At 38.6% G+C, this 25,540-nt stretch overlaps 1 protein-coding gene across 1 annotated transcript in view; it reads right to left on the bottom strand.

Moving 5' to 3' along the window:
• The window catches only part of SYT16 (synaptotagmin 16), a 229,995-nt gene that overhangs the window by 70,721 nt on the left and 133,734 nt on the right, over positions 1-25,540 (bottom strand). The window contains exon 3 of the mRNA XM_066276542.1: positions 16,943-17,609. Coding sequence (XP_066132639.1) covers positions 16,943-17,465 — 523 coding nt within the window. The 5' untranslated portion in view covers positions 17,466-17,609. The remainder of the gene's footprint in view (positions 1-16,942; positions 17,610-25,540) is intronic.

A 25,540-nucleotide genomic window follows, 5' to 3' on the forward strand; every position in this document is an offset into this window, starting at 1 on the left:
AATGCTCACTCAGAAAGAAAATGGCGGTGTTGGCAATTGAACCCAAATGGCTCCAAAGACCAGAGTCTTCACACACACGAATCAGAAAATGGAATTGATTTGTTTCTGAGGAAAAGAGTATAAAATATCTCCATTTGTGTGTTTCCTTCTATGTTCCCAGCTTCTTTTAAGAAATAAGCACATGCTATTTCTGTTTCTTAAAATCTAAGCCTTAAGTCTTTTATATTGCTACAGTATTTTTTCTTCTATTAAAGTTTTAGCCTACTTCTTCCTAATACCTTGGGAAAAGTGAAGAAAAGCTACAGTTCTTCCATTTCAATAGCTTATAATTTTTCTTATTGCAAATCTAAAAGCATCTCATGGCAAATTCAGTTACTCCATTTATTAATGCCATCAGAATAAATGGAAAACAGGGTTTACCAAACATTAAAAAAAATTAAAAGTATTCATTCATTTATTCGACAAGTATTTATTTCTTTCCAACATGAGACAAGTACTTCTAGATGCAGGGGATTCATCTGTGAAAGAAATAAATAGAAATGTCTGCCCTCGTGGAGACACACAGATAAGTAAATAAAACAGGTCAAATAGTGATAAGTGCTGTAGTGGGGGGAAATGCCATCGAAAGGGGGTGAGATGTCTGGAGAGTGGTGGGAGGTACACATTCAATTCATGTGCTCAGGGAGGCCTTTGAGAAGGGTCGTTTGAGTCAAGACCGGAAGGAAGAGTGGGAGCAAATCCTGGAGATGTCTAGAGGACTGGCATTCAAGTCAGAGATGACTTGTGCAAAAGCCTTGCAGCAGGAGCACAGCTGGTGTTTTAGAAGATGTGAGGCAGCCAGAGTTGCTGAAGCAGAGTGGGCAAGAAAGGAAAGGGTAGTAAGAGGTCAGAGAGGCAGCATGGGGCTAGATTACTGTGGATCTTGTAGCCGCTGAAAGGACTCTGGCGCTGGCTTGTTCTCTAAATGAGATGGAAATTACGTATTGACAAAAAAAGGAATGACACGCTCTAACTCAGGTTTTAAAAGGAACACTAAGTGCTTTGTTGACAACAGACCATATGAGAGGAATGGTGAATACAGAGAAATCAGTTAGGAGCTAAGTTCCGTAACCCAGGGGAAAGATAATGGTTGCTTAAAGTGCCAGGGTCTCAGGGATAGTTGAAAGAAACAGACTGATTCTAGATCTATTTTTATGGAATAGCCAATAGGATTTGCTGGTGGGTAATACATAGGAAAAATGGAGGCAAGAGTTATGGCAGGAGAAACTGGAAGGATGGAGTTGCTATGTAGAGAGAGGCAAGATGGTGGGATGTACAAGATTTTGAGAGATGGGAAATTCAGATTTGGACATATAAAATTTAAGATGCCAGTAGACATCCACGTATTTACAAGCCAGCACTTAGATAATTCAAGAGTAGGTTGTAGACTCATTAGCATATGAGTGTTAGCTAAAACCTTTAAATTTGATGAGATTATAAAGAGAGACAAATCTAAAGGCGGAGCCCTGGATCGTGATAACATTTAGAGGTTAGAAGAATATTAATGATCAAGCAGGGGAGTCTAAGAAAAACTGGCCAGTCAAGAAAGAGCATTTATATTCCTACACCCAAAATGTAACTGTTGGGTCTGCAAAGAATTATTAATAAAACAGATGTTTTATAAATATCAGTTTTCCACAGATTTTCTTTCTTTCTCTCTCTCTCTTTTTTTTTTTATTTCCCACATTTCAAAAATATCTGGATACAGAGCAGGCAGGCCAACAGAACAGGCAAGCAAGTATTCTTTGGACGTATCTCCAGAGTGTTCCATTTTGCCTGACAACACTAGGCCAGAAACTTGGCAAAGTGTAATATTCCCCTTAACCTAATTTATGAAACCGTTATTGTAATTATAACATCTGAAAGTCACTGTGCTAAATATAGCAAGGATGGAATGGACACAGGGAAGATTAATATATAGTTGCTGCTCTAAGGAGTTTATATAATCTAGCAAGGAAGCTCAAACATCAGAAAAAAATGGGATGTTAATGTAGATAAAATCATAGCAGTTTCAGAAACATATTTAGGGATCAAATACTTATAGTTTGAAAAGAAGTCCATTATAATCAATACCATAACAATAAACCAAAAATGCAATTGAAATAATCTAAAGACTCGGTTGATAACCAGCAAAATAAACATTCTTCTGCACTAAGACTTATACTGTCTTCCATCTTAGCTAAAAATCTCTTGACAAGGTTACACCTCTTGTGAAAATGACTTGGGGCTATGCCACTGAGGACTGAAATGCCATGACTTCATTTCCACGGCTCGAGTGCCAAGGCAGAGTTATTGCTCCCTTGATCTTTTGTCCCTGGTACGTGCTCAGGAGACACTGCCAGGACCTATCAACTGGCTCTGCATTGTAATGGTTTTATGCTTGCCAAGTTGACTGAGATGGGCCCGTGTACAGCTACTACACATGGCAATGCCACAGTAGCCTCTGCTCTGCAAGGAAGAGCCCCCCGAGTTCAATCACAAAGGCAGGACTCATGTGCCTTCCCTGTATGTCAGAGGAACAACTAACCACTACATGTGAAGGCTGACATGTAGTCACATTCCTAATTCATTTTCACTTGCCTTTTAAGTCTTCATTAATGCTGGGTGGAGGTCAAGGCAAGTCTTAAGATACTGTCTTTTGCCTGTGTTCCAACACAGTGTCAAAAGTGTTAAGCTGGGGTTTGCTTCAGGCTGTGCAGGAATAAACACTAAAACTTGAGTTGCAGCCAACTGGCAAGCATGGAAATCTCTGACAAATGTAAAGCGAGAAAAGACGAATGTAAAGCTTGTTGTATCGAGTGAGGGTGAGAGCCTGTGGAGCCTGGCCAGCGAGTAGGAAGGACCAACGTGGGCAGTAACAAATGCTTCTCCTTATGGAAGAGCCTTCAAAAGGGACATCCCCTCGCCATGGTCTACCCTGAGGGACACTGCCAATGAGAGACTAGCCTGTGGAGCTGGAAGAAACCCTTTGGGGCAGTGAGTATCCAACCTGCTAATGCATTTGGTAGGATCTGTGGATGGTCATTGTGAATTCTCAGCTGGTTTGCAAGAATAAATGAGGTCTTTACAGAGAAAGAGGAAAAAGGACAGATTATTTTCCTACCATGCAATATTGAAAATTTTTTGAAACATTTTAAGCTCCCTCCTTGAATTCCCGTCCTGTCCTGTCCCTGAGGGACTAGATGGCCAAGAAGCCACAGGTACCACCCCAGATTTCTTCAGTGATTGGAGTGATGCTAGAAGTGACAACATGAGTGAATGGCCCCTCTGCCTTCTCAGAGCCCACAGAGTGACAGCCTGCTTGCATTGGGGATGCTGTGTTGCTAACTGTATAAAAAAGCATGCATTCTTCTGTTTTTCTCATTTCAATGTTTCTACTGTGCAGATGAATAAAGTGCAGTATGCAAATTTCTTAAAACCCTGGAAGGAAGATAATTTTCAAAGACAGTATTCTCTTTAACCAATAAAATGACTATTTTTAAAGCAAAAAAAAAAAAAAAAGTGTGTTAAGAAACTTGGAGAGTGCTATTGACTAGATTCTTCCAACAATATGTAATCTATAGTTCCTTGTAGAATATTTATAGGCTAATCCTTTTCCTGAAGGTAATGAGATTTGGTGATGACAGCTGAGATTAGGTTCATGTTCATTCATAAGTCATTTTTTTTTTTCTATTCATGGTGCTGTGCTAAATGTCCTGCCACCAAAGAGCCTACAAACTTGAAAGCACAAACCCCTGCCATCAAAGAGCCTGTGGACTTGGATTGGTACACTTGGAAAAACAAAAGTTAAGCACAATATAAAGTCTATATTATTGAGAAATGCAGTATGTTATTGGCACACTGAAGTGTAAGCAGCTAACTGCCAGAAAAAGGCAGGGTGAGGAAGGAGGTGCACATATGGGAAATGTGGTAGAAGCTGGAGAAAGGAGATAGGGAAGGCTTTAGTTATGGACTAAATGTTTGTATCCCCGAAAATTCACATGTTGAAATCCTCACCTGCCATGTGATGATATTAGGAGGTGTAAACTCTGGGAGGTAATTAGGTCATGAGGGTGGAGTCCTCACAAATGGAATTAGTGCCTTAAAAAAAGACCCTAGATCGTTCCCTCACACCGTCTTTCATGTGAGGCAACACTGAGAAGATGGCTCTATTAACCGGGAGGTGTCCTTCACCTGGCACAGATCACCTGGTGCCTTATACTTAGACTCTCCAGCATCTAAAACTATGAGAAATAAATATTTTTTAGACCACTCAGCTACAGTATTTTTGCTATAGCCAGCTGAATGGACTAAATGAGGAGAACCTCCTTGTATGGCCAGTAGCCACGGCCACCAACACAGAAGCCTGGCCCATGCAGGTTCAAATTTGATTTGGACAGATGGTAATGAAACAGCGGAGCCAAGACCTGGTGGGCCATTAGCTTTAATCCTAGCTTGCACCCAGCGGGCAAGAAATACACACAGTGGGAAAACACTTCTCTTTCCATTCAGAGCTCCCAAAGCCACTGACTTATCTGAGTTTCCTAGAATCAAAGGTTTGTACCTCACCATCTTTATTCACCTCTGTTCCCCATCTCCTTCTCTCTGCACAAACTCTCTTTCCTTCAGCACTCTGCCATCTTGGCTGCTTCCTCTCTCCCCACGTGGCCTTTCTCTGCTCTCCTACAGCATGGGCTTCTCCTAAAACATAATCACTCTTCCCCGGAACAACGTGATCTCTCTTCCTTTTAAAACCTTTTGGTGCAAAAGCCCTCCCCCAACACACATTAACATAATCACGCCCATCCCAAGCAGGAAGGGCAACTAATATTATCACCTGGGCAACGGACTTCCACTTGGGCAGTGCCATCTTTAACAAAGTGAACATAATATGTTTTATCTGCCCAACAATGGCACCAATCGCCTGACATATTATATTTATTGTTTATCTGGTAAATATCAGTTATGGGTAAGACTTAGATGTCTGTTTCACCAGTTAGCTATCACTTCCAGAAAGTCTCAGTTCAACTGCAGATTCTAGCTCCTGCACAATTAATATGGACTACTTCAAAATCTATACAACTTCTTTGGACAACACTTTAATTACTGTTTTGATCAATATCTATGTTGAGTGGAATACTTAAAGTCATGTCAACACAAATTAAATAACAAATTTCAAAATTTTCAAAAAGAAAAGAAAAAACTTATAGACACAGACAACAGTGTGGGGACTGCAGGAGGGAGAAGGGGGAGGGTGGAGTGTGGGGAGATGGAGGAGGGTGGAGGGGAGGATAGGTGGTGATGGAGGAAGACTTGACTTGGGGTGGTGCACACAACACAGTATACAGATGATGTATTACAGAATTGTACACCTGAAACCTATTCAATTTTATTAACCAATGTCACCCCGATAATTTTTTTTAAAAAAAACCCATAATAGATATTTCAACAGAGGAAATTTAATATGGAGTTGTTTTCTACAGGTATTGGTTATTGAATGAATGAGAAGAGGAACATGGAAATGGCCCCGAAGTTGTAACTGCCGAAAGCAGCTACCATGCTTCCAGCTGCAGAAACAAAGAGAAGCAGTCAAGGTTATTGAAATTAGAAGCTCAGAAGTGAGGTCCTATGGACGTGAGGCTCAGACCTCTAAGGAGAGGCCATTGCCCGCCTGGTGTTTGGTGGTTCAGGCTCTCAAAAGAGCTCCACAGAGTTTAGGCTCAAACATCTGAGGAGGTGAAACCACTGGGCCAGCACTGTGACCTCTGAGTGGGGTGAATACTGAATAAGTTGGGGACTAGAGCCAAAACTGTAGTACTCAAGCCCGCTAGGAACTACCAGTGTCACATGGGAAAAACCTACTCAAGACACAAACTGATGTCAAGAGGAAGAGGGAGAGGCCTGCCAAGGGAGGCAAAGAGGACCTCCTGAATCTCCTTCTCCCTTGGCTTTTATTGATCAGAAGCAGAACAGAGATAACAAGATTACAAGGGAGGGAGGTCAGGTGAGAAGGGGAAAGAATGACTAGTGGCCATTTTGCTGACAGGGAGAAAGGGCTAAGTGGGTCAGTACATTCTTTTTCTTTTGCTAATTAACAAGCACAAAGAAAGGGGCAATCTAGAACCTCTAGGTTCATTTTCTAAAGCTGTTCACATGCAATCCTTTGTGTCTGCACAAAGGTCACTCCCACAGTTTCTTGGTGTTTGCATCCAAGAGACATTCACTTAGGGCTTTTAACTAAAGTTCCTCAATCCAAGTCATAGAGGGTTCAAGGAGGGAAAGGAAAGAAAATTAAAAAGGTTCTCAGAGAACTCCAATTTTATCCGTCCAATGGTTTCTTTAAAATAAATCTAAATTATATATGGAAAAAAAATGTTAAGAGTTGGCAAAGTTAAATGGTGAGTTTGTGGGTGTTTATTATATCACACTATATTTTTCTGTTTTTGAAATGTTTCATGGATTTAAAAAGTAGGAAATGTAAAGGGCACTAAAAACCCCATTCGCAGTGGCTTGGACCACCCCTGAGCAGAGTTAACCGGAGCTCCAAGGGATGACAAACTTATAATCACATTTCAAAAACTCTCACCATCCAAAGACTCTTTTTCAGAAACAAGACTCTCTCTCCTCAGGAGTGGATATTGGAAAAGAGTACCGGGGGAGGAAGAAAGGGAGAAGAATAAAAAATGGGGGGAAAAAGAAAAGAGAATAATATTTCCACGTTACTTAAAAAAATAAACAACACACAACACATGGGTTCAGAATCTTCCTCAAACAAGAATAATCAAGATAAATGGGAAAAGGTCTTATTAAGCTCGTAGTTTCTACCAGGGTTCAACTTCTTCACCCTTAGGCTAGATAATTGCAAGAAAAATACATCCAGCTCCATTAATGTCTGCAGCTCAGGGCAAGGAAGACTCCTGAGCCTTTTTATTATCAAGTAATTCCATTATTAAAGAAAAATTTCTGGTTCCTTGAGAATTGTTAAAATGGAATTTAAGTTTATTTGTAGTATCTTACCTCTAATTCCAATAATCTATTCCTAATAATGCTAAGAAAATAGAAGATGGAATTTGTTTTCTCATTTTCTCTCTTAAAAAAAATGTTCTAGCATTTATTATAACACCCAGAAATCAAGGCAAAAATTGAATCAATATTTTGACCATGTGCGTCAGTAACACGTTTTAACTTCTGTCCACCTACAATGTTGTTACACACCTGAAATTTTTTTTTTAATGACAATCATTGAAAAATAAATACTGATGGTCATAACAAACCCCTTGCTTGCCTAAATGTCAAGGCTCCAAAACTGTATGTCAGGCTTTTAGCATGTTCATTAATATCTTGCTTTTCTAAAATGTGCAAGTCAATATATCAAGAAAATTAACTTCAAAAAGCTTTTAGAAAACAAATTTTGAGGCTTTTTCAGAGGAAACCTTTTTTTATGGACAATTCTATATAACCAAGGAACATAATGGAAAATGCTATCAAAAGAAGGACTGGCCCTGGCCAGTTGGCTCAGTGGTAGAGTGTCGGCCTGGCGTGCAGAAATCCCGGGTTTGATTCTCGGCCAGGGTACACAGGAGAGGCGCCCATCTGCTTCTCCAACCCTCCCCTTCTCCTTCCTCTGTCTCTCTTTTCCCCTCCCGCAGCCGAGGCTCCATTGGAGCAAAGATGGCCCAGGCGCTGGGGATGGTTCCTTGGCCTCTGCCCCAAGCGCTAGAGTGGCCCTGGTCGTGGCAGAGCGATGCCCCGGAGGGGCAGAGCATCGCCCCCTGGTGGGCAGAGTGTCGCCCCCTGGTGGGCGTGCCAGGTGGATCCTGGTCGGGCGCATGCGGGAGTCTGTCTGACTGTCTCTCCCTGTTTCTAGCTTTAGAAAAATACAAAAAAGAAAAAGAAAAAAAAGAAGGACTAACAGTCTGGCCTATGGTGGCGCAGTGGATAAAGCGTCGACCTCAAATGCTTAGATCGCCAGTTCAAAACCCTGGGTTTGCCTGGCCAGGACACATATGGAAGTTGATGCTTCCTGCTCTTCCCCCCTCTTTCACTCTCTCTTTCTCTCTCTCTCTCTCTCTCTCTCTCTCTCTCTCTCTCTCTCTCTCTCGTCTCTCTCTCAAAATGAATTTTTAAAAATTTAAAAAGAAGGACTAACAAATGAAGACCAATGTAAGCAGAAATAGATCTACTCTCAAGAAAGCACTTGCACAATGAAAAAGCAAAGCACCAGCATTACAAAAAAGGGAAAGGTGAGAGGCAATATTTTATGGGCAGTAACACATCCTACAAAAGGGCAGTGAAGCCCATATGGTTTATAAATCAACTGCATTATATTCCCTGATAACCGTTTAGTCCCAGCTGCCACCGGCCACACTAACATCAACAGGATAAAACACCTGCCGGTCATAATAGCTAGAGACCAACCAGCAGCTAAGAGAACTGTAAGATTTTCCCTTCCATGTCATACTAACCTCATTGAGTAATGTGATTGAAAAGTCAAATTATGTCACCCTCCTTACAAAGCCTACTGTTCTAGTTTCTTAAACTACGTTCCACGTAGCCAGAAACTGTTTCTACAGTTCTTTCTATATGCCAGTAGACTTGGAATACATTAATTCCATTAGCAGGCTATTTCAGGAAATAGTGAGCATATTTCTTGGAAACAAATATGTGTGGTTAAAAAACAGCCTCAAAAAAAAAATATCGGTGAAAAACTGAAAACAAAGATGATTTTTAAATGCAATTAGCACTCCTTTCCTGTACAAAGCAAAGGTGTCACCACTGCTTCTTGACTGAGAAGTCAGTGTTTTGAATTTGGGTCTCAAAACCAAAAAGCCTAGCTTGAGATGGCAGTGTGAGGAGTCTCTCTGCCTCTTAATCATAGGCAACTGCTAAATGAAGTGTATCTATTTTCTCTGTTACATTACTATTGGCAACCAGGTCCTCAGTAAGTGCCCAGAAATGTTGCCATGGTTACAAAAAGCATTCAGCCTCCCTCTTGTTTTAGGCCAATTTAGCTTAAAATCTATTGTGGAGAAAAATATGGCACATTAAGAAACATAAAATCAAGACACAACGTTATGAAAAGAATTCAAGGTTAAATGGGAAAAGCGGGCTTGACAAGGCTTTTTAAAAAATGCATATAAATCACTGATTAAAATGCTGCCTTTTCCTAGCATATCTCCAAAATCCATCTCTTTATAGATTGCAGGGCAGCCCATGCACTGTGTCTGATGTGAGTCCTTGATATAAAGGGGGAAATGAGTGTGTGAAGATAATTTAAGACTGTTAACCAGCAGGTAAAATGTAAAGGAAAAAAAACAAACATGTTTTTAACATTCATAGAGCTTAGAGTCCAGTCCCTTCTCCTAGTTTCATAGGAGCCTAGGGTATTTGAATATTTTAAGGAAGGAAAGGAATAAGAGCTTCTGTGCATTTGTTAAAGGCATTTGAAGTAAATTAATGGGCTCTATCACATCAGGGAGAGAGAGAAAGACAATGCTCTCTAGAGGCAACTTTGCAAAGCTCTTCCATCTACAAAGTTGTGAGTGAATTGGGACAAGGGGACTGTCTCATTCTAGGTCTCTTCTGCATTCCCAATTCCCATTGCCACCGAAGAGCCAGGGCATCAAAAACATTTTTGCATCTTCTGGAACATACTAAATAAATGGCATACACTTTTCAACAATCCAAAGGAGAGGCCCAGAGCTTATCCTTGTGTACACCTTTCCATTTCCCGCAGAGCTTTGGACATAGTAGGCATTCAATAAATATTTGATTAACTGAGAATGGCCATCACATAAGACCTTTCTTTATAGAGAAGTGTTTCTCTCCATATTTACATATGCATACATACCACCCTTTATCACTTTCTATTGTTGTTATTTTCACTGTGAAATAGAGGGAAGTGGTGATTATAATGCTATTAAGGACTAATTTGAAGACTTTCTTTTTCAGGATGATAGAATAGATGTTCTTTTCTCCATTATTCCCTCTACTTACAACCAAAAAACCTTCTACATTGTATGTTAAACAAAGAAGAGGCCCTGGCCAAGTGGTTCTGTTTAGAGAGACATCTCAATATGCCAAGGTTGCATGTTAGTTCCCCAGTCAGGGCACACACAAGAATCAACCAATGAATGTGTAAGTAAGTGGAACAATAAATTGATGTTTCTCTCTCTCTCTCTCTCTCTCTGTCTCTCTCTCATCAATAAATAAAAAAAAAATTTAAATAATAAAACAAAGAAGAGAAGACTGAACAGTGCAGATAAAAAGGCAAGCTGGCCAGGGACCATGGGACTCAAGAAACAACACAGTGGTGAGTGCCCTGGGCTCTTTTGTCTCATATATCCTAGACTTGAAGCTGAAGAATCTGGCAACCCTGAAAAACCAGTGGGCAGACAAAAAGCCTCAAGAAAAGCTTGCTTTCTCTATACAAAGGACCAGGGAAAGGGTAGCCCAGCAAAACAGAAAACTTTTAGACAATAAATGTTCTACTCCAGCCAAACAGAGAAAACATTGTGCTTCCTATCCTCACCCACACCAGCAGAGGCCAAGTAGAGAGCTCAGACTTGCATCCGCACCAGCCTGTAATGAGCCACCTTAATACTCCCATCAGGGAGTGCCAGAGACTGCTGTGTAGGGATCCAGGACCTTCTCCTTGCTGGCCAGTAATGACCATCTGCACCCCTGCAGTATCACAGAAGACCACCTGGAGAGCCTGGACCAACCCTACCACACCTCTGCTCCTCCCAATTTGGATGATGTTAGAAGAGGTCTGGTGGAGATTCAGGATTTTCACCAACATCCAGTAGTAGTAGTGGTAGTAGTAAGGCTATATCCTCAACTCGGTGTTAGTGGCAACCACCTGGGCAAACAGAACTCCCATCCCAACCCTGCACTAAGGAGGAGCACTCCATCAAGTGTTAAAAAGGTCAAGAGGGAAACCCAGAATTCTCCCTCCACCCACCAGTAATAAGTCAGTGCTCCACTGCCCTGCCAGAGCCCATCACAGACTCTCTGTTTGAGATGCCTTGGGGGGGGCAGCATCAAAATAATGACAAGTATTTCTTTTTATGTATTCACATTATTTTTACACACTGTGTCTTCTTACAAACTACAATAATAGCTCCCTAACACTTACGTTTTCCTCCCATTTAGCATCCAAACTGAAACTTGAGTTATCCATGTAAAACAGAGCTCTGTTGCTCTCACTCTTAAGATCTTTCTGAGATTCCCAACTTGCTTACAGAATAAAACCTAAATCCTTAACACGAAAATCAAAGACCGTCCCAATTGCAACCTAAACTCTAGCCTCGTGATCCATCCCTGAAAATGCCAGGCTTGTCCATGTCTGTGTTCATGTCATGTCATGTCCTTCCGTTGGAACGCCTTGCTCCCTCCATCCATCTGTTAAATTCTGACTCATGCTCAGAGTTTGCAGTCCTACATTGTCTTCTCTATGGAACTTTTTCAGATCACCTCTGACAAAATCACCCCCAAAGCTACCATGTACATAATTATTATAACTTTACATAAACTTTTTTCCATGACTTGTTACTCATAACTATCTCTTTGGCATTACAGAACTCTTTGAGGGAAAAACAAGATAATCTTCTACCTAGACAGACTCCATCCTCTATAAAAAGAAAAAGAAGACAAAGAAGAAGAAAAAAATTATCAATACCAAAAAATTAAGAGAGAGATCACTATAAACCCTACAAGCTTTAAAAAGATAACCAGAAAATACTATGTCCATAAATTTAACAACACAGATGAAAGGGGGGGGGCTTAAAAAAAGACAAAGTGCCAAAAATCACTGAAGAAGATGGAAAACTTGAACATTTTTATACATACTACACACACTGAATTGCACTTCAAAATCTTCCCACAAAAGAAAATTCCAAGTTCAGTTGGCTTTACTAGAAAATTCTGGCAAACATTTAATAAATAAATAATACTAATTTAACACAAATTTGTCTAGACTATAAGAAAGGAGAAACATTTCACAACTCATTTTATAAGGCCAGCATTACCTAGATACCAAAACAAGAGAGAGAAATCGCAAGAAAAGAAAACTACAGACTAAGATCTCTAATGAAAATATATTTTTAAAAATCCTCAACAAAATATTAGCAAATCAAATTCAAGAATATATGAAAAAAAATGGTATACCATAACCCAGGGGTAGTCAACCTTTTTATACCTACCATCCACTTTTGTATCTCTGTTAGTAGCAAAATTTTCTAACCGCCCATGGGTTCCACAGTAATGGTGATTTATAAAGTAGGAAAATAACTTCACTTTATAAAATTTTTAAAGCAGAGTTACAGCAAGTTAAAGCATATAATAATAATTACTTACCAAGTACTTTATGTTGGATTTTTGCTAAGTTTGGCAGAATAAATCTTTATAAAACAACTTACTATAGTTAAATCTATCTTTTTATTTATACTTTAGATGCTCTGCTACCACCCACCATGAAAGCTGGAACGCCCACTAGTGGGCGGTAGGGACCAGGTTGACTACTACTGCCCTAAGGCAAAGATGTTCACGTTCATCACTCTTATTCAAAATGATAATATATTGTAATCAATCAAGAAAAAGAAATAATATAGACATTGAAAAGGAAGAAATGAAACTGTCATTTATCTCATGGATTGTATTATTGTATATGTAGAAAATCCCAAAATAGCTATAAAAAAAGCTATTAGGACTAATCAGTGAGTTTAGGCAGGTGGTATAATACAAGATCATAAAATAAAGGTCACAAAAGGTATTTCTATTTATCAGCAAGTAGCAATTGAAAATTAAAAATTATTAAAGTATTATTTATAACAGTATCCAAAAAAAGGAAATATTCAAGTATGAATCTAACAAAATGTGTATAAAACCTGTATCCTAGAAACTACAGAATAGATTTAAAAATTAAGAACTAAATAAATGAAGTGATATACAATGTTCATGGATTGAAAAACACAATATTTTTAGCATGGTCATTTTCTCCAAACTACTCTATGGATTCAACACAATTTCAATCACATTTCTAACAATTTTTTTTAAAGAATCACTAAGTTTATTCTAAAAATTATATGGAAATGCAAATAAACTAGAATAGTTTAAAAACATTTTTTAAAATAACATTAAAAAGTTCTCACTTGGCCTGACCTGTGGTGGCACAGTGGATAAAGCATTGACCTGGAAATGCTGAGGTCGCCGGTTCAAAACCCTGGGCTTGCCTGGTCAAGGCACATATGGGAGTTGATGCTTCCAGCTCCTCCCCCCTTCTCTCTCTCTCTCTCTCTCTCTCTCTCCCTCTCTCTCTCCTCTCTAAAACTGAATAAATAAAAATAATAATAATAATAAAAAAATAAAAAGTTCTCACTACATGATTTCAAGACTCATTGTAAAGCAATAGTGATCAAGACATTGTGACACTGGAGAAAGAATACAAATATAGATTAATGAAAAAATGTAGAGTCCAGATATAGACCCACATATATATAGATAATAGGTTTCTGACAGTGAATGCAAAGCATACGATGGAGAAAAAGTAGTCATTCCAACAAATGGTATAGGAATGATTGGACAGCTATATGTGGGGTGGGGGGGCTCAATCCATACCTTACATTATATTAATAATTTATTCTAGAATAAAACATAGGAAGGAAGTCTTTGTGGCCCTAGGTTACACAGCAATTTTCTAGCTATGTTACTAAAAGCACAATTCATAAAAGAAAAATTTGGTAAATTCGATTTCATCAAATTAATAATTTCTGTTCTTCGTGGGGTATTGTTAAAGGAATGAAAAGATAAACCACAAAACTAGGTAAAAATACTTTTAAATCCTCACAAATGTTTGAAAAGTAATTCATATTCAGAATATAGACAAAACTCTTAAATCTCAAAAATAAAAAAACAATTCAATAAAAGTGGGCAAAAGATTTAAAGACTTTACCACAAAAACCATACACATACAAGTAACTACATGAAAAAATGCTGTGTCATTAGTTATTAGGAAAATGAAAATTAATGCCAATTGGAATGCTAAAACCTATGAAGAATATGAGATTTTACCCTACTTTCATACTAACAAATTAGCCTGCTACAGTTTTGTGGACCTGGGAAGAAGACACAAAACTTCTGGGTCAAAGACAAAGAATAACGTATTACTCACAGCACAGTAAGCAACATGAGCAACATTGCTTCCCTGTCCTCCACGTACCACAGGTACAATGCAGAGGCAGAACCAGAGAGATCCTATGCATGCAATGAATGTATGTCACAGCCAAGGAACACCAAGTTCGAAAAACCTAAATCATTTGCAAGCAAATCTGCCTAAGCTTTGCCCTGAAGAGAGACATTTTAGACTGGAGAGCAAACAAATCTTCCCTCTGCTCTGGAGGGAAACACCACATCTATCGTCCAAGGCTCTTTGTCATACAAATATCCTAGAAAAGATAATCTAACATAAAAGATATTTGCTATTCTGTTTTCAGGACATGCAAAAATGGAAGAGCCCAATGGAGAATTATCTCCTAATATGAGCTACCAGTACACACCTTGTAAGAATGGCTTTAAATTTAATAATAATAATAATAGCACCATAAAGTGCTGGTGAGGATACGAGTGACTGGAAATGTTACAGATTACTTCCAGGAATGCAAAATGGTACTTTGGAAAACAGTGAAATTTTTTTTTATATATGAAGTTAAACACATACTTCCCATATGCCCAGTAATCCCACTCCTAGGTATTTACCTCATTGAAAGAAAAAATTATATTCACACAGAAACTTGTTTTGCAAATAGAGCAGCTTTATTCATATTGCTAAAAACTGAAAACAACCTAAATATCCCTCATCTGATGAGTGGAACAACAAATTGTGGTGCATTCGTGCAATGGAATACTATTTAGCAATAAAAAGGAAAAAAAAACTACCGAAACACATAACACGGATGAGTCTCAAATACAGTATGACAAGTGCATCATGAAAAAAACAGATTCAAATGGCTGCAAACTGCATGATTCCATTTATATTACATTCTGGAAAAGGCAAACCATAGAAACAGAAAGTATATTCACAACTGCCAGGAGCTGGATGAAGGAAAAAGGACTGACTATAATGGGACTTGGAGTAATTTTTTTTTAAGGTGAGGAAACTGTTTTATACCTTGATTGTGACAGTGGTTATAAGACTACACATGTGTTTATCAAAACTCACAGAACTATACCGAAAAGGATAAATTTTACCGTATGTAAATTATACCTTTAAAAAGAAAAAAGAGGGTCTATGTGTAAACTCCAGAATCAGACTTCCTGAGCTCTGCTTCTTTCTTAATGTGGACCTTGGGTATATTCCCAAACTCTCTGAGTAGCAAGTTTCTCAACTTGTGAAGTAAGAGTAAAAGCAGTATTTATATCTTACAGTGGTTAGCTTTCTTGCTGCTGTCCCATCGTTATTATTTGATTTCCTACTACTGTATAAACCTAACATGTGCTTGATGTTAAGAATACAGAAATGAAGCTATGACATGGCCCCTGCCTTCCCAGAGGCTACAACTAGCGAATAAATATCTCCTGAACAGACAAATAAAAATAATTATTTTAAATAGCTTTTAGATTCCTACAATGCCTTTAGACTATTACAATTTCGAACATTGACAAAAGAAATGTTAAGCATCTATTAAGCCAAATTTATATTAAAATTTTTAATCTAGTTCAATGTTAGCAAGAATTTTCTAAAAGAGGAACTGAAATTTCAAGTCAAATCTAAGAAATCCTATTGGTAGCCCAGCTATTTCTAGAATTACCTCAACAGATCATTTTAAAACACTTGACATTGCGCTTACTTACAGTTTATCAGATTTAGAAAGAATATTAGCCTACCTTGTTTTTACCAACTTATTCTAGCATTTAATATCACTAGTATTACTTTAATTTGAGCACGAGTATCAGGAAGCATAAAAAGAACATAAAAATGTTTACTCATTTTCCAAAACATTTCTTTAAAAAGATAAAGCAAAGAGGAATCATGAAAATAGATGAAGAGATTATGGAATATTCTAGAAATGTCTGTTCTCCCTAAGAGAATTATTTTACCTTTATATCACATTAAAGATCCAGCAGTCTGTGTGAGCTGTATGTATTACAACATTGTATATACACACCCAACACCTTTCTCTGCATATCATGTACTTGTCTGTCCCTCAACCAGGTGCAATGTCCTTACTTCAGGCTCAGAGTATCAGAAGTATGAAAAATTGATGCCAGAACATACAATGTATGCTTTTACAGAGTTAATTACAAGTTTCATCATATTCACTTTACATTTTCTGAAGGCCCATTATATGCTCAGTTCTGACAGGATAAAGCTTTATAGGCAGTTTGTTTTAAATATGTCCTTTCCATTCAAGGCTAAAAGAAAATCAAGCTATTCTTATTTCAAAGATTTTTCTCTCTACTGTCATCTCACATCATGTCTCAGTGAAACACTGTGAGAAGTGTTCTTGGAGTGTTAGCAACTAAAAATTTTGCAACAAGTGTGGCTTTTTGCGCAGGATTTCACACTGAATAATAATACAGTAACATCTAGAGGTTCCTAATCTAGTGGGGGAAAATAGAAGAACATTTCAAAAGATATTTTTAAAAGCGTGATATGCACAAGGGGCTTCTCAAACAGAACCCACAGACTCATTTTCAACATTTCACTTGCTTGTTTTGGAATATAAATCCCACAAACATGGATATTTCAAATTTTTATATATTAAAACTATTCCTAAGGATGGCATCCCTTGCTTAAAAAGTCAGCATATGGGAAGGTATATAAGAGAGAAACATAAGTCAGATGACAACTAAAACAAGTTAAAATAAAATAAGAAGAAATGTCTTTTGGAAGAACCCGGAGAAAATGATTGCTAAGCTAACTTACCTTGCTTTTTTCCATAAACATTTTCTAAAATACCAGAGAGCTGGCTCTCACAGCCATGTTGAAGGCCACTCCTCTGCCTTTCAGGGTGATGTTCTTCTTCGGCAATAGAAGAAAGCAGATGTGGTAGCTTTGGGTCCTCACGTGTCTGATTGGGCCACTGGGATATTATGGAACAAGAGTCCTTTGGCTGTTGGCTAAGTCTAGGGCTTGAATTTTGAGTGGCAACCTGCAACTCACTATTACAACAGGAAAAATGATCCACTTCAAGAAACATGGAATTTGTGTCCTCTTGACTCCAATCATTGCTTTGTTCTTCTTCTTCAGCATAGGTTTCTTGAATCTGAATATCATCTAAGTCCTGGTCTAGCTTGTCACTCAACTCAGAGTTTTGTTTGCTTAAGTTAACTAGCGAGGCAGATAGCACATCTCCTGCTTGCTGGAGAGCTTCATATATCCGAGATATCCAGGAAGAGAGAGGCTGCAAGAAGTTCGGAGCATCCTGAGATGCCATGGCCAATACCATGGCCAGTGATCTGATGTCTAAAAGTCCACTTGTTCAGTTCCTTCAGTACTGTGGAGTTAATATGAACTACAGAATAAGCATGATGAGAAATTACATTGGAGGTCTCTTAATGGCTGTGAATATTTCACTCTCAAAACTTCTCAGCTGAAACAGAGGAAAGAAATACTTATACCCATTAAAGTTACAACCTTAGACTCATCACCAAATGCCTACAATCAATGTCAAACAGCAATCGGGGACAAAAAGAGATCATTATTAAAATCTTAAGGCAACTAAATAAAAATTCCTGTGAAATTATTTCAATACATATTCACCTCCACAGGCGTGTGCAAAACTTCCATTACCAGTAATGGGCTCTATTCACATGGACTAAGAGAAGTCTATCCCCATAGACCACACCTAACAGTGTGAAAAGAATAAATGAATCTTCATGAAAAGGCAATTGGATATGACATTTCAAAATACAAGAAAGGTTGGATGCTTCATCTACAAACTCTGCAGATCCCAGAGAGCAGGCTAATAGCATCTCCGCTTCACGACACAAAGATTTCTCCTTTCAAAGGAAATGTGTGCCTGGAATTAAAAAGCTTTTAACAAATCTTGAAGTAGGACTTTATATTTTTATGCAATTTCTAGAAATTATATTTATTCTTGGGCAGCATACAATCACTGAAAAATTGAGGATGGCAAGTGGATTAGGCAGCTTACTGAAATCACATCCCTAGCCTTTGGTTGCCTTGGTCTGCATTCCAGCCTCCCCGAGATACCCCTCCACAGCCTATGAGATTCCCGAGGGAGACTTCTTCCCATCAATTTCACAACCAGAAGGAGGCAGCTAGAGGACATCGAAGAGCAACAGGGCACAATGAAGGCTCAAGAGCTAAATATATATATATCCTTTAACTGCTCATCAACAGCTCAGGATAGATGTTATAAATGAGAGCAGAGCCTAAATTCACTGTTGGCACTTAATTACTTCATCTCTTTTACAGCTTCCTTCTGACCAGTTCTACCGGCAATCCCATAGGTTCCAGTCCTCTTGACCTCAAGCTACTGCATTTGATATGACCGCCTATATTATCCTAAAATTTTTCTCTTTAGCTTTTGTGAAAACCATGCATGTATACATTGATTTATTCAACAAGCAAATATTGATTAAATGCCTATTGAGTGCTGGGCATGATGCCAGGTATAAGGTAGCCCTGAGGTCTCTGTCCCCATGGAGCCCACATTCCAGTTAAAGGGAAACTGAGCTCTCAGCACTTTCCCCTCGTACTGAATAATTCATGTGTCTGCCTTTCAGGCTTTTTCTTGTCTCCCCACCAGCTGCACATATGCAACCACTCACTGTCCTCTGGTTTCTCCTCCTCCCCCTTTCTATGCATCAGATGGAAGAGTTGATCCATCCATAAGTCTCAATAAACACTGTTTTTTAAAACTCCAAAATACACATCTGCAGCTCTTAGCTCCTCCTTCTTTCCAAGCTTGTGTGGCTGGTTAGCTAAATCAGTGGTTCTCACACGTTGCTGTGTCAGTACTGCCAGGTGAGCTAATAAAGAATGCAGGGGCCCCAGCTTGTTGAAGGACTGGGCCCTGGAACTTTGTACGTCTTTTGTTCCCCAGGTGATTCTGACTTTGCCAAAGTTTCAGGAAGGCTGATCTAAGGATACATTCACACATGGGTGTCTCACCAAACTCTCAAATTCAGCTCATCAAAACCTAGCACATCACTTTTGCAACCACACTGTTTAATACTCTATAATTGCAGCATTCTAGTGGTTGTAAATTTCTCTCTTCTACAATTCCCCATTCCACTCCAAATCCTGCTAGTTGAGGGTCTGTGAAAACAGTCTTCCATTGTGGTTAGTATAGTGACCCTCTTCCCCTGGCTGGGTTCCATCTCTAGTCTTCCCCAGCTTCCATCCATCCTCTAGGTTTGTTCACCATACCCTGAGTGGTTATCAGATTATTGACTGTCTCCTCACCTAGAATGAAAATCCTATGGAGGCTAGGGGTTGTAAATTCCCAATAAATTAATTAACAAGTCCAATTTGTGCCTAGGACAGTGTCTAGCACAGAGCATGTACTCAAATTTGTTAACTTGAATAAAATCTACCCAGAATTGTTGAAAACATCTTCATGTCCCCACACAAATCCCCTGCTTGACAACATTCAACAGTTCTTTTAGCATTTGTTCCACCCCATTTCACCACCATAGTTTTTTTTTTGATTGTTTGTTTGTTTTTTCTCTCCACAAAAATTTTGCTTGAGTTAATATACTCAGGGCATCCCTGATCTAGAATGTTCTGAGAAATCATTGGGTTTAGCTTTTACCACTGTCCTTTAGGTAATTGAAACTTTTAAAGACAGAAATGACATATCTTCCTTAGTAACCCAATAAACCTTTTTACTGTTTATCCATACAGAAAAAAAAAAGAACTTTGCTTTCATAGGCAACCCAAAATCTTTGTATTTACATCAGCTTTATCTTGTCCAATCTTTGAACCAGGAACAGCCCATGGTCTCAGGGTCATATCTCCATGTCTTCTGTCATCTCTGTCCATCAAACCCTCATGATAATTTCTTAAAAAATAAATCTTGGGTAAGTCCCCTAGTTTTTTTTTTTTTTTAATGTGGTTCTCTCTTAGCCTGAAAAATTTCAGCACTGGCAAATATTTGTTTATGTTTGTTGACACGTAGTTCTTCAAAAATTAATTTTAGTGCCTCGAATTCACTACAGTCCTCAATTTTCCTTGTTCTTTATATGCACTTGCTTCTGTGTAGTATTTGAATTTTTAAATCCTACCCTATTGGATAATGTTTCCATTATTTACTAAGGCAAACAAGAGGAGAGATGCTCAAAAGAAATTAATGATCAGGCCTGACCAGGCGGTGGTGCAGTGGATAGAGCGTCAGACTGGGATACGGAGGACCTAGGTTCGAGACCCCGAGGTTGCCAGCTTGAGCGCGGGCTCATCTGGTTTGAGCAAAAACTCACCAGCTTGGACTCAAGGTCGCTGGCTTGAGCAAGTCACTTGGTCTGCTGAAGGCCCACAATCAAGGTACATATAAGAAAGTAATCAATGAACAACTAAGGTGCCACAACGAAAAACTAATGATTGATGCTTCTCATCTCTCTCCATTCCTGTCTGTCTGTCTGTCCCTATCTATCCCTCTCTCTGTCTCAATAAAAAAAAAATACAAATAGAAATTAATGATCAGCACCATCTAACTGGCTTTAAGGCCTCCTGCTGGGTGTTTTAATTCCTGAACCATTGGGTATGAAGACATCTGGAGGATGCAACAAGACAGTGCAAGGAACCTTCTATCAGAGGGTATTTATCAACCTGCTTGGAACTATTTTCACAAGTCACAAAGTCCTCCTTTTGTCCTGACTGAATGTCCAGCTATGCATGGGCTGTCCCCAGTAACACTGACCCACAGTGAGGACTCAGCCATTCCTCGCCACTCGCAGTTGTACAGACACACTAACACAGAATTTTCCAAGGTGACTGCTCTCTCCTGACTTCTATTGACTCTGCCCTGAAACTTTCTCTCCCTAAACTGCCTGGTAAATGCTCATTCTGTATAATGAAACTCTGATGTCGACACTTCATCTACAATCAAGGGTGTGGCTTCAGGTGCTTTGTATGTGCCTTTATGATATAAGGTTGCACTCAGTGCAGTAACTATCTGTCAATCTTCCTGTTCTGATGAACTGTGAGACTGTCAGTGCTGGGATTGTGTTTATACTTAATAACTCTCCAGGACCCACATAGGGTAGGGACTCAACAGGTGTTTGCTGAATGAATGAATGAATGAATGAATGTTATTAACAAAAATGTTTATAGCTAAATAGCCCTGGTTCTTTCATTGTTCTTTATCTGTAAAGTGACATGAACTAATTAGATGACCTCAAACAGTTTCTTTCTGCTATGAAACCTGAGAATTCACCAGTGTGGGCCAGACAGCATTGTATCATTGAAGCTGGATATATTCAGGGATTGGAGCCACACTTTTGTCAATAACCACTGTCAGATGACCTCAGAGTGACTGGAAAGAGGCCAAATTTCAGTCTCTATATAAAACAGCATTCAGTTGTTACATTCCAAAATACTGAAAAAAAGGAAGGGGACCTACAGCTAGAACCTGAAAAATAATCAAATTAGCAACACTGGAGACCTTTTATGTTTTCTAAAGCAGTCTGAAGCCCAAAGGGTTATGCCCTGGCATAGTAACCATGGAGATATCTTTGCTGCTTAGGTACATTTTAATTTGATTGGTAGAGCATGCCAAGGGGATACCACATATATACCTGGTAACTTGCTTCTTTGGGGGCTTTCTTACAGCTGAGAAGACAAAGTGGCTTCTAGTATTATAATAATTTTTAAAAATGAGAAAAGAAATAGACAAGAAAAGACAGTCCAGGTCCCTAGATTAAAAAGAAAAATACATATTAAGGTCTGTAGTAGTTGAGAAGGCTCATTATTTTAATTAAAATAGTTCATGATATTTTATTACTATCAGAAGTTAAAACAAAACAACAAAAAAAGTATGTGTGCATATGTTTATGTACATATGTTTAATATACAAGTGCTTACCTCAAATATATCCAGGGAAGATCTCTCCAGGTACTAAATAAACCAGCAATCTCATAGAGAATTTGGAACAACTGATAAATAAAGATGAAAGTAAAACCACCGATAATATTCTGAGGGACTACGTTTCTTTAAATTCTGCTTTAATTGGAGTTATATTTTAGTTATAAAAGTATTTAATTTAATTAGGGTTATTTTTAAACACAGGAAACAACTAAATAGTAAACATTAAAGAATTGTGTTTCTGAAAGGGGAACAACTATCTGCTTTATCACATATTTTGATCATTCTTCCCAGGGGTAATTATAAACAGAAATGCTCCATACTCAAAATAATAATGCTCATGGTCCTGCAAAGGCTGTTTAATTTAATCTTCCTGTCCCCATTTTCTATCTCATGACAGATGCTTGAACAGAGGGGGAAAGCTATGATCAAAGAAGAAATATCAGCTTCCAGGGCCTATGCCTCAAAACCTGTATTAATTTGGTGAAAGTTCAAGTGGGAACCTGTGTGCCTATGTGATTTTTAAAGGATGATCAGCTCCTGGAGAGAGTCAGACAAATTCTGAGGGAAGAGAAAATGTCTCCCATATGGTCCCCCAGTAACCAATTCCCAAATCAACATACTACACGAGTTCACTTACTGAAGAGTACTCATTTTAGCATTTTCTGAAAAAGAAATTAGCTTGGAAAATTTATTCTTCTTATTCTCTACTCAGACCTGTAAGGCAATCAAAAATAAAAAAACACCAGGTTTATTTAAAGTGTCTTCTCAGATCCATTCTTGTTATGAGATCAGATTCAATGATGTATATGAAAATGGTTAGGAAAACATAAAACATTATACAAATTTAAAAAATAAATAAAATAAAATGTCTTCTCGCAGCCACCAATTATAATAATTTCCTTGTGTCATCTATTAGATGTAGGTTATGTATTGCCGACTTCCTTACAGTGGTCATGAGGCTAATTAAATCTACAATTTTTATGACTATTATGCCTTCCAGAGAAAAAGTATTTTGCATTACCTCGTATGAACAAGAAGGCTTAAGAAGATGAATAATGCATGGAGTCAAAATAAGAACTATAAAATGGGCGGCAATCCATCTTCAACACGATTCAAGAGTCTACAGGTGTTTTCTGTTAAAAGCAAATTTGTTATGTGAGTAAGAATACGTGCCATTAAGATGAAATATCTTTTGTAGCACTTGTCAAAAACGTGTTCTAAATGCTGGAATCCTAACAAATATAAAAATGGACTACCAGGGACTCTTTATGTCAACAGTATGGATACAATATAGCCACATTGTCATTGCTGGGACAGGGCAATCCAACAGACTCTTGACCACTGGGCTTCCAGGGGGAAGCTAATATAAAGTGAAATGTAAAACTGCTCTAAAATCAAAGTATACTTTTTATCAGAGACACTGAGAAAAATGAGACACTGAACACAGGAAATAGCAATGGCTTCAGAATTAAAAAAAACAAAAAACAAAGCTAAGTGTTAAATATGCCCTCAGTTACGCCACAGCATGAGGCAAATCATACTACCTGGGGCACCTAAATGTCTTCATCCATAATACAGGGAGCACTAGCCCCTGCCTTGCAATTCACTTTGGAAATTACATTACACAATGTTTCTAAAGCTCCCTAACAAGAACCCAGTACAGAACAGGCGCTCAGTATCAGTCATTACTAAACCAAAGTTTGCAACATTACAAAAGACAAAAATACATGTTAAAGTCTTGTAGTCTTCCCCTTAATGTGCTAAGAACTCAGAAAAATGACTATTTTTGTAGCTAACATTTGCCAAACACATTACAGTATGCAATTCTTCTTGACAACTTATATGATTAAAAACTCCTTGTGAAGGATATTAACCTTCTATTTTACAGTTGAAATAACTGAGGGCCAGAAAGGGTAAATGACTTGCCCAAGGTTCATACCTATAATACTGAGTGAAGATGGTATTCCAATTCTCCTTACTGAATTCCAAAATTTTGCTTTTACTGCTATTCCAAGTCTTCACAAAATGCCAATAAAACAGAAAAGACACTCAAAAAAAGTGGAGGTATTTTCCTAATAACTGGCCAATGAGGGGTTCAAATCAAGGTTTGTCTGACTCCATGGGCTATTCTCATTTTGTTCCCACTCTACCTTTGTTGTCTATTTCACTAATGAAACTCTTTTAAAATGAAAACTGTTGTGTTGGTCAAATAAATTTGTAAATATGATGTATATGTTTGCTCGCTTTGAGTTTGGGAGACAGGCTGTAAGCTGGCAAAGTCATTATAGCCTAAGACTAAGCCTTTTCCTCCCTTCTAATACTAAGGTATTCTCAAAACTAAGCTTTTCCCCACATCCTTGACTGCTGCATGATACGGGGTGGTTGCACTCTTATGAGGAATCCCATTTGTGCCTCAGATAAGTGGCTTTGCATTAGAGACTTCCTTATTTGTATATTGGCTTAAAGGCTTTAATTTTCTACACTATAAAATGAGGCAGACCAGGGGCTCTCTCTTGGTTCCTGCTATCAGCATTGCAGAGGCCTCCCTGATCCCTTGCCCTCTATGGGAAAAGCAGATTTTCTGCATTTCCCTTGGATTTTCTTGTGGCTTGCCTATCTTGGTGGGACACCAATAAACAGAATGGCCCACCATTCTCTGACTCTGCCAATTCTTTACCATCTGCCTGAATTCAATGAGAACCTGCATGTGAATGGCCATGATGGTGGCCCCTGGCCATACATGTTGCAATTATCATACTTTACCAAAATAAGTGTCAAGAAATGGTTATTTTAAAACATGTTTTTCAGCCCTGGCCAGTTGGCTCAGTGGTAGAGCATCAACCCAGTGTTTGAAAGTCCTGGGTTCAATTTCCAGTCAGGGCACACGGGAGAAGCACCCATCTGCTTCTCCACCCCTTCCACTTCTCTCTCGCTCTCTATTTCTCTCTCTCTCTCTCTCTCTTCCCTTGTCTTCTTGTAGCCATGGCTCAATTGATGCTAGTTGGCCCCAGATGCTGAGGATGGCTCCATGGCCTAAGCCTCAGGTGCTAAGAAAAGCTTGGTTGCTGAGCAATGGAGCAATGCCCCAGATGGGCAGAGCATCACCCCTCAGTGGGCTTGCTAGGTGGATACTCATCGGGGGACATGCAGGAGTCTGTCTCTGCCTCCCTTCCTCTCACTGAATATAAAAATAAATAAATAAATAAATAAATAAACCATATTCTTCAAACTCTATCCAACAGACAGCTTTGTATTTGAGCACCATGATCTCAAAAAGACTAGGATTGCTTTAACAGTTTTTGCCATTATAACAATAGTGCCTTTCAAATACTCTCCAAATTTTATAAGCCCATTGAATATTTTGGAACATTATGTCCAAAACAGAAACTAATATATACTCCACAAATGCTCAGTAGTTATCTAAACACATACGGGTTTTCAGCATTTCCAAAGAGACTATTTAAAGTGGCT

The sequence above is a fragment of the Saccopteryx bilineata genome, chromosome 4 (assembly GCF_036850765.1).
Source record: "Saccopteryx bilineata isolate mSacBil1 chromosome 4, mSacBil1_pri_phased_curated, whole genome shotgun sequence".
Lineage (NCBI taxonomy): Eukaryota > Metazoa > Chordata > Mammalia > Chiroptera > Emballonuridae > Saccopteryx > Saccopteryx bilineata.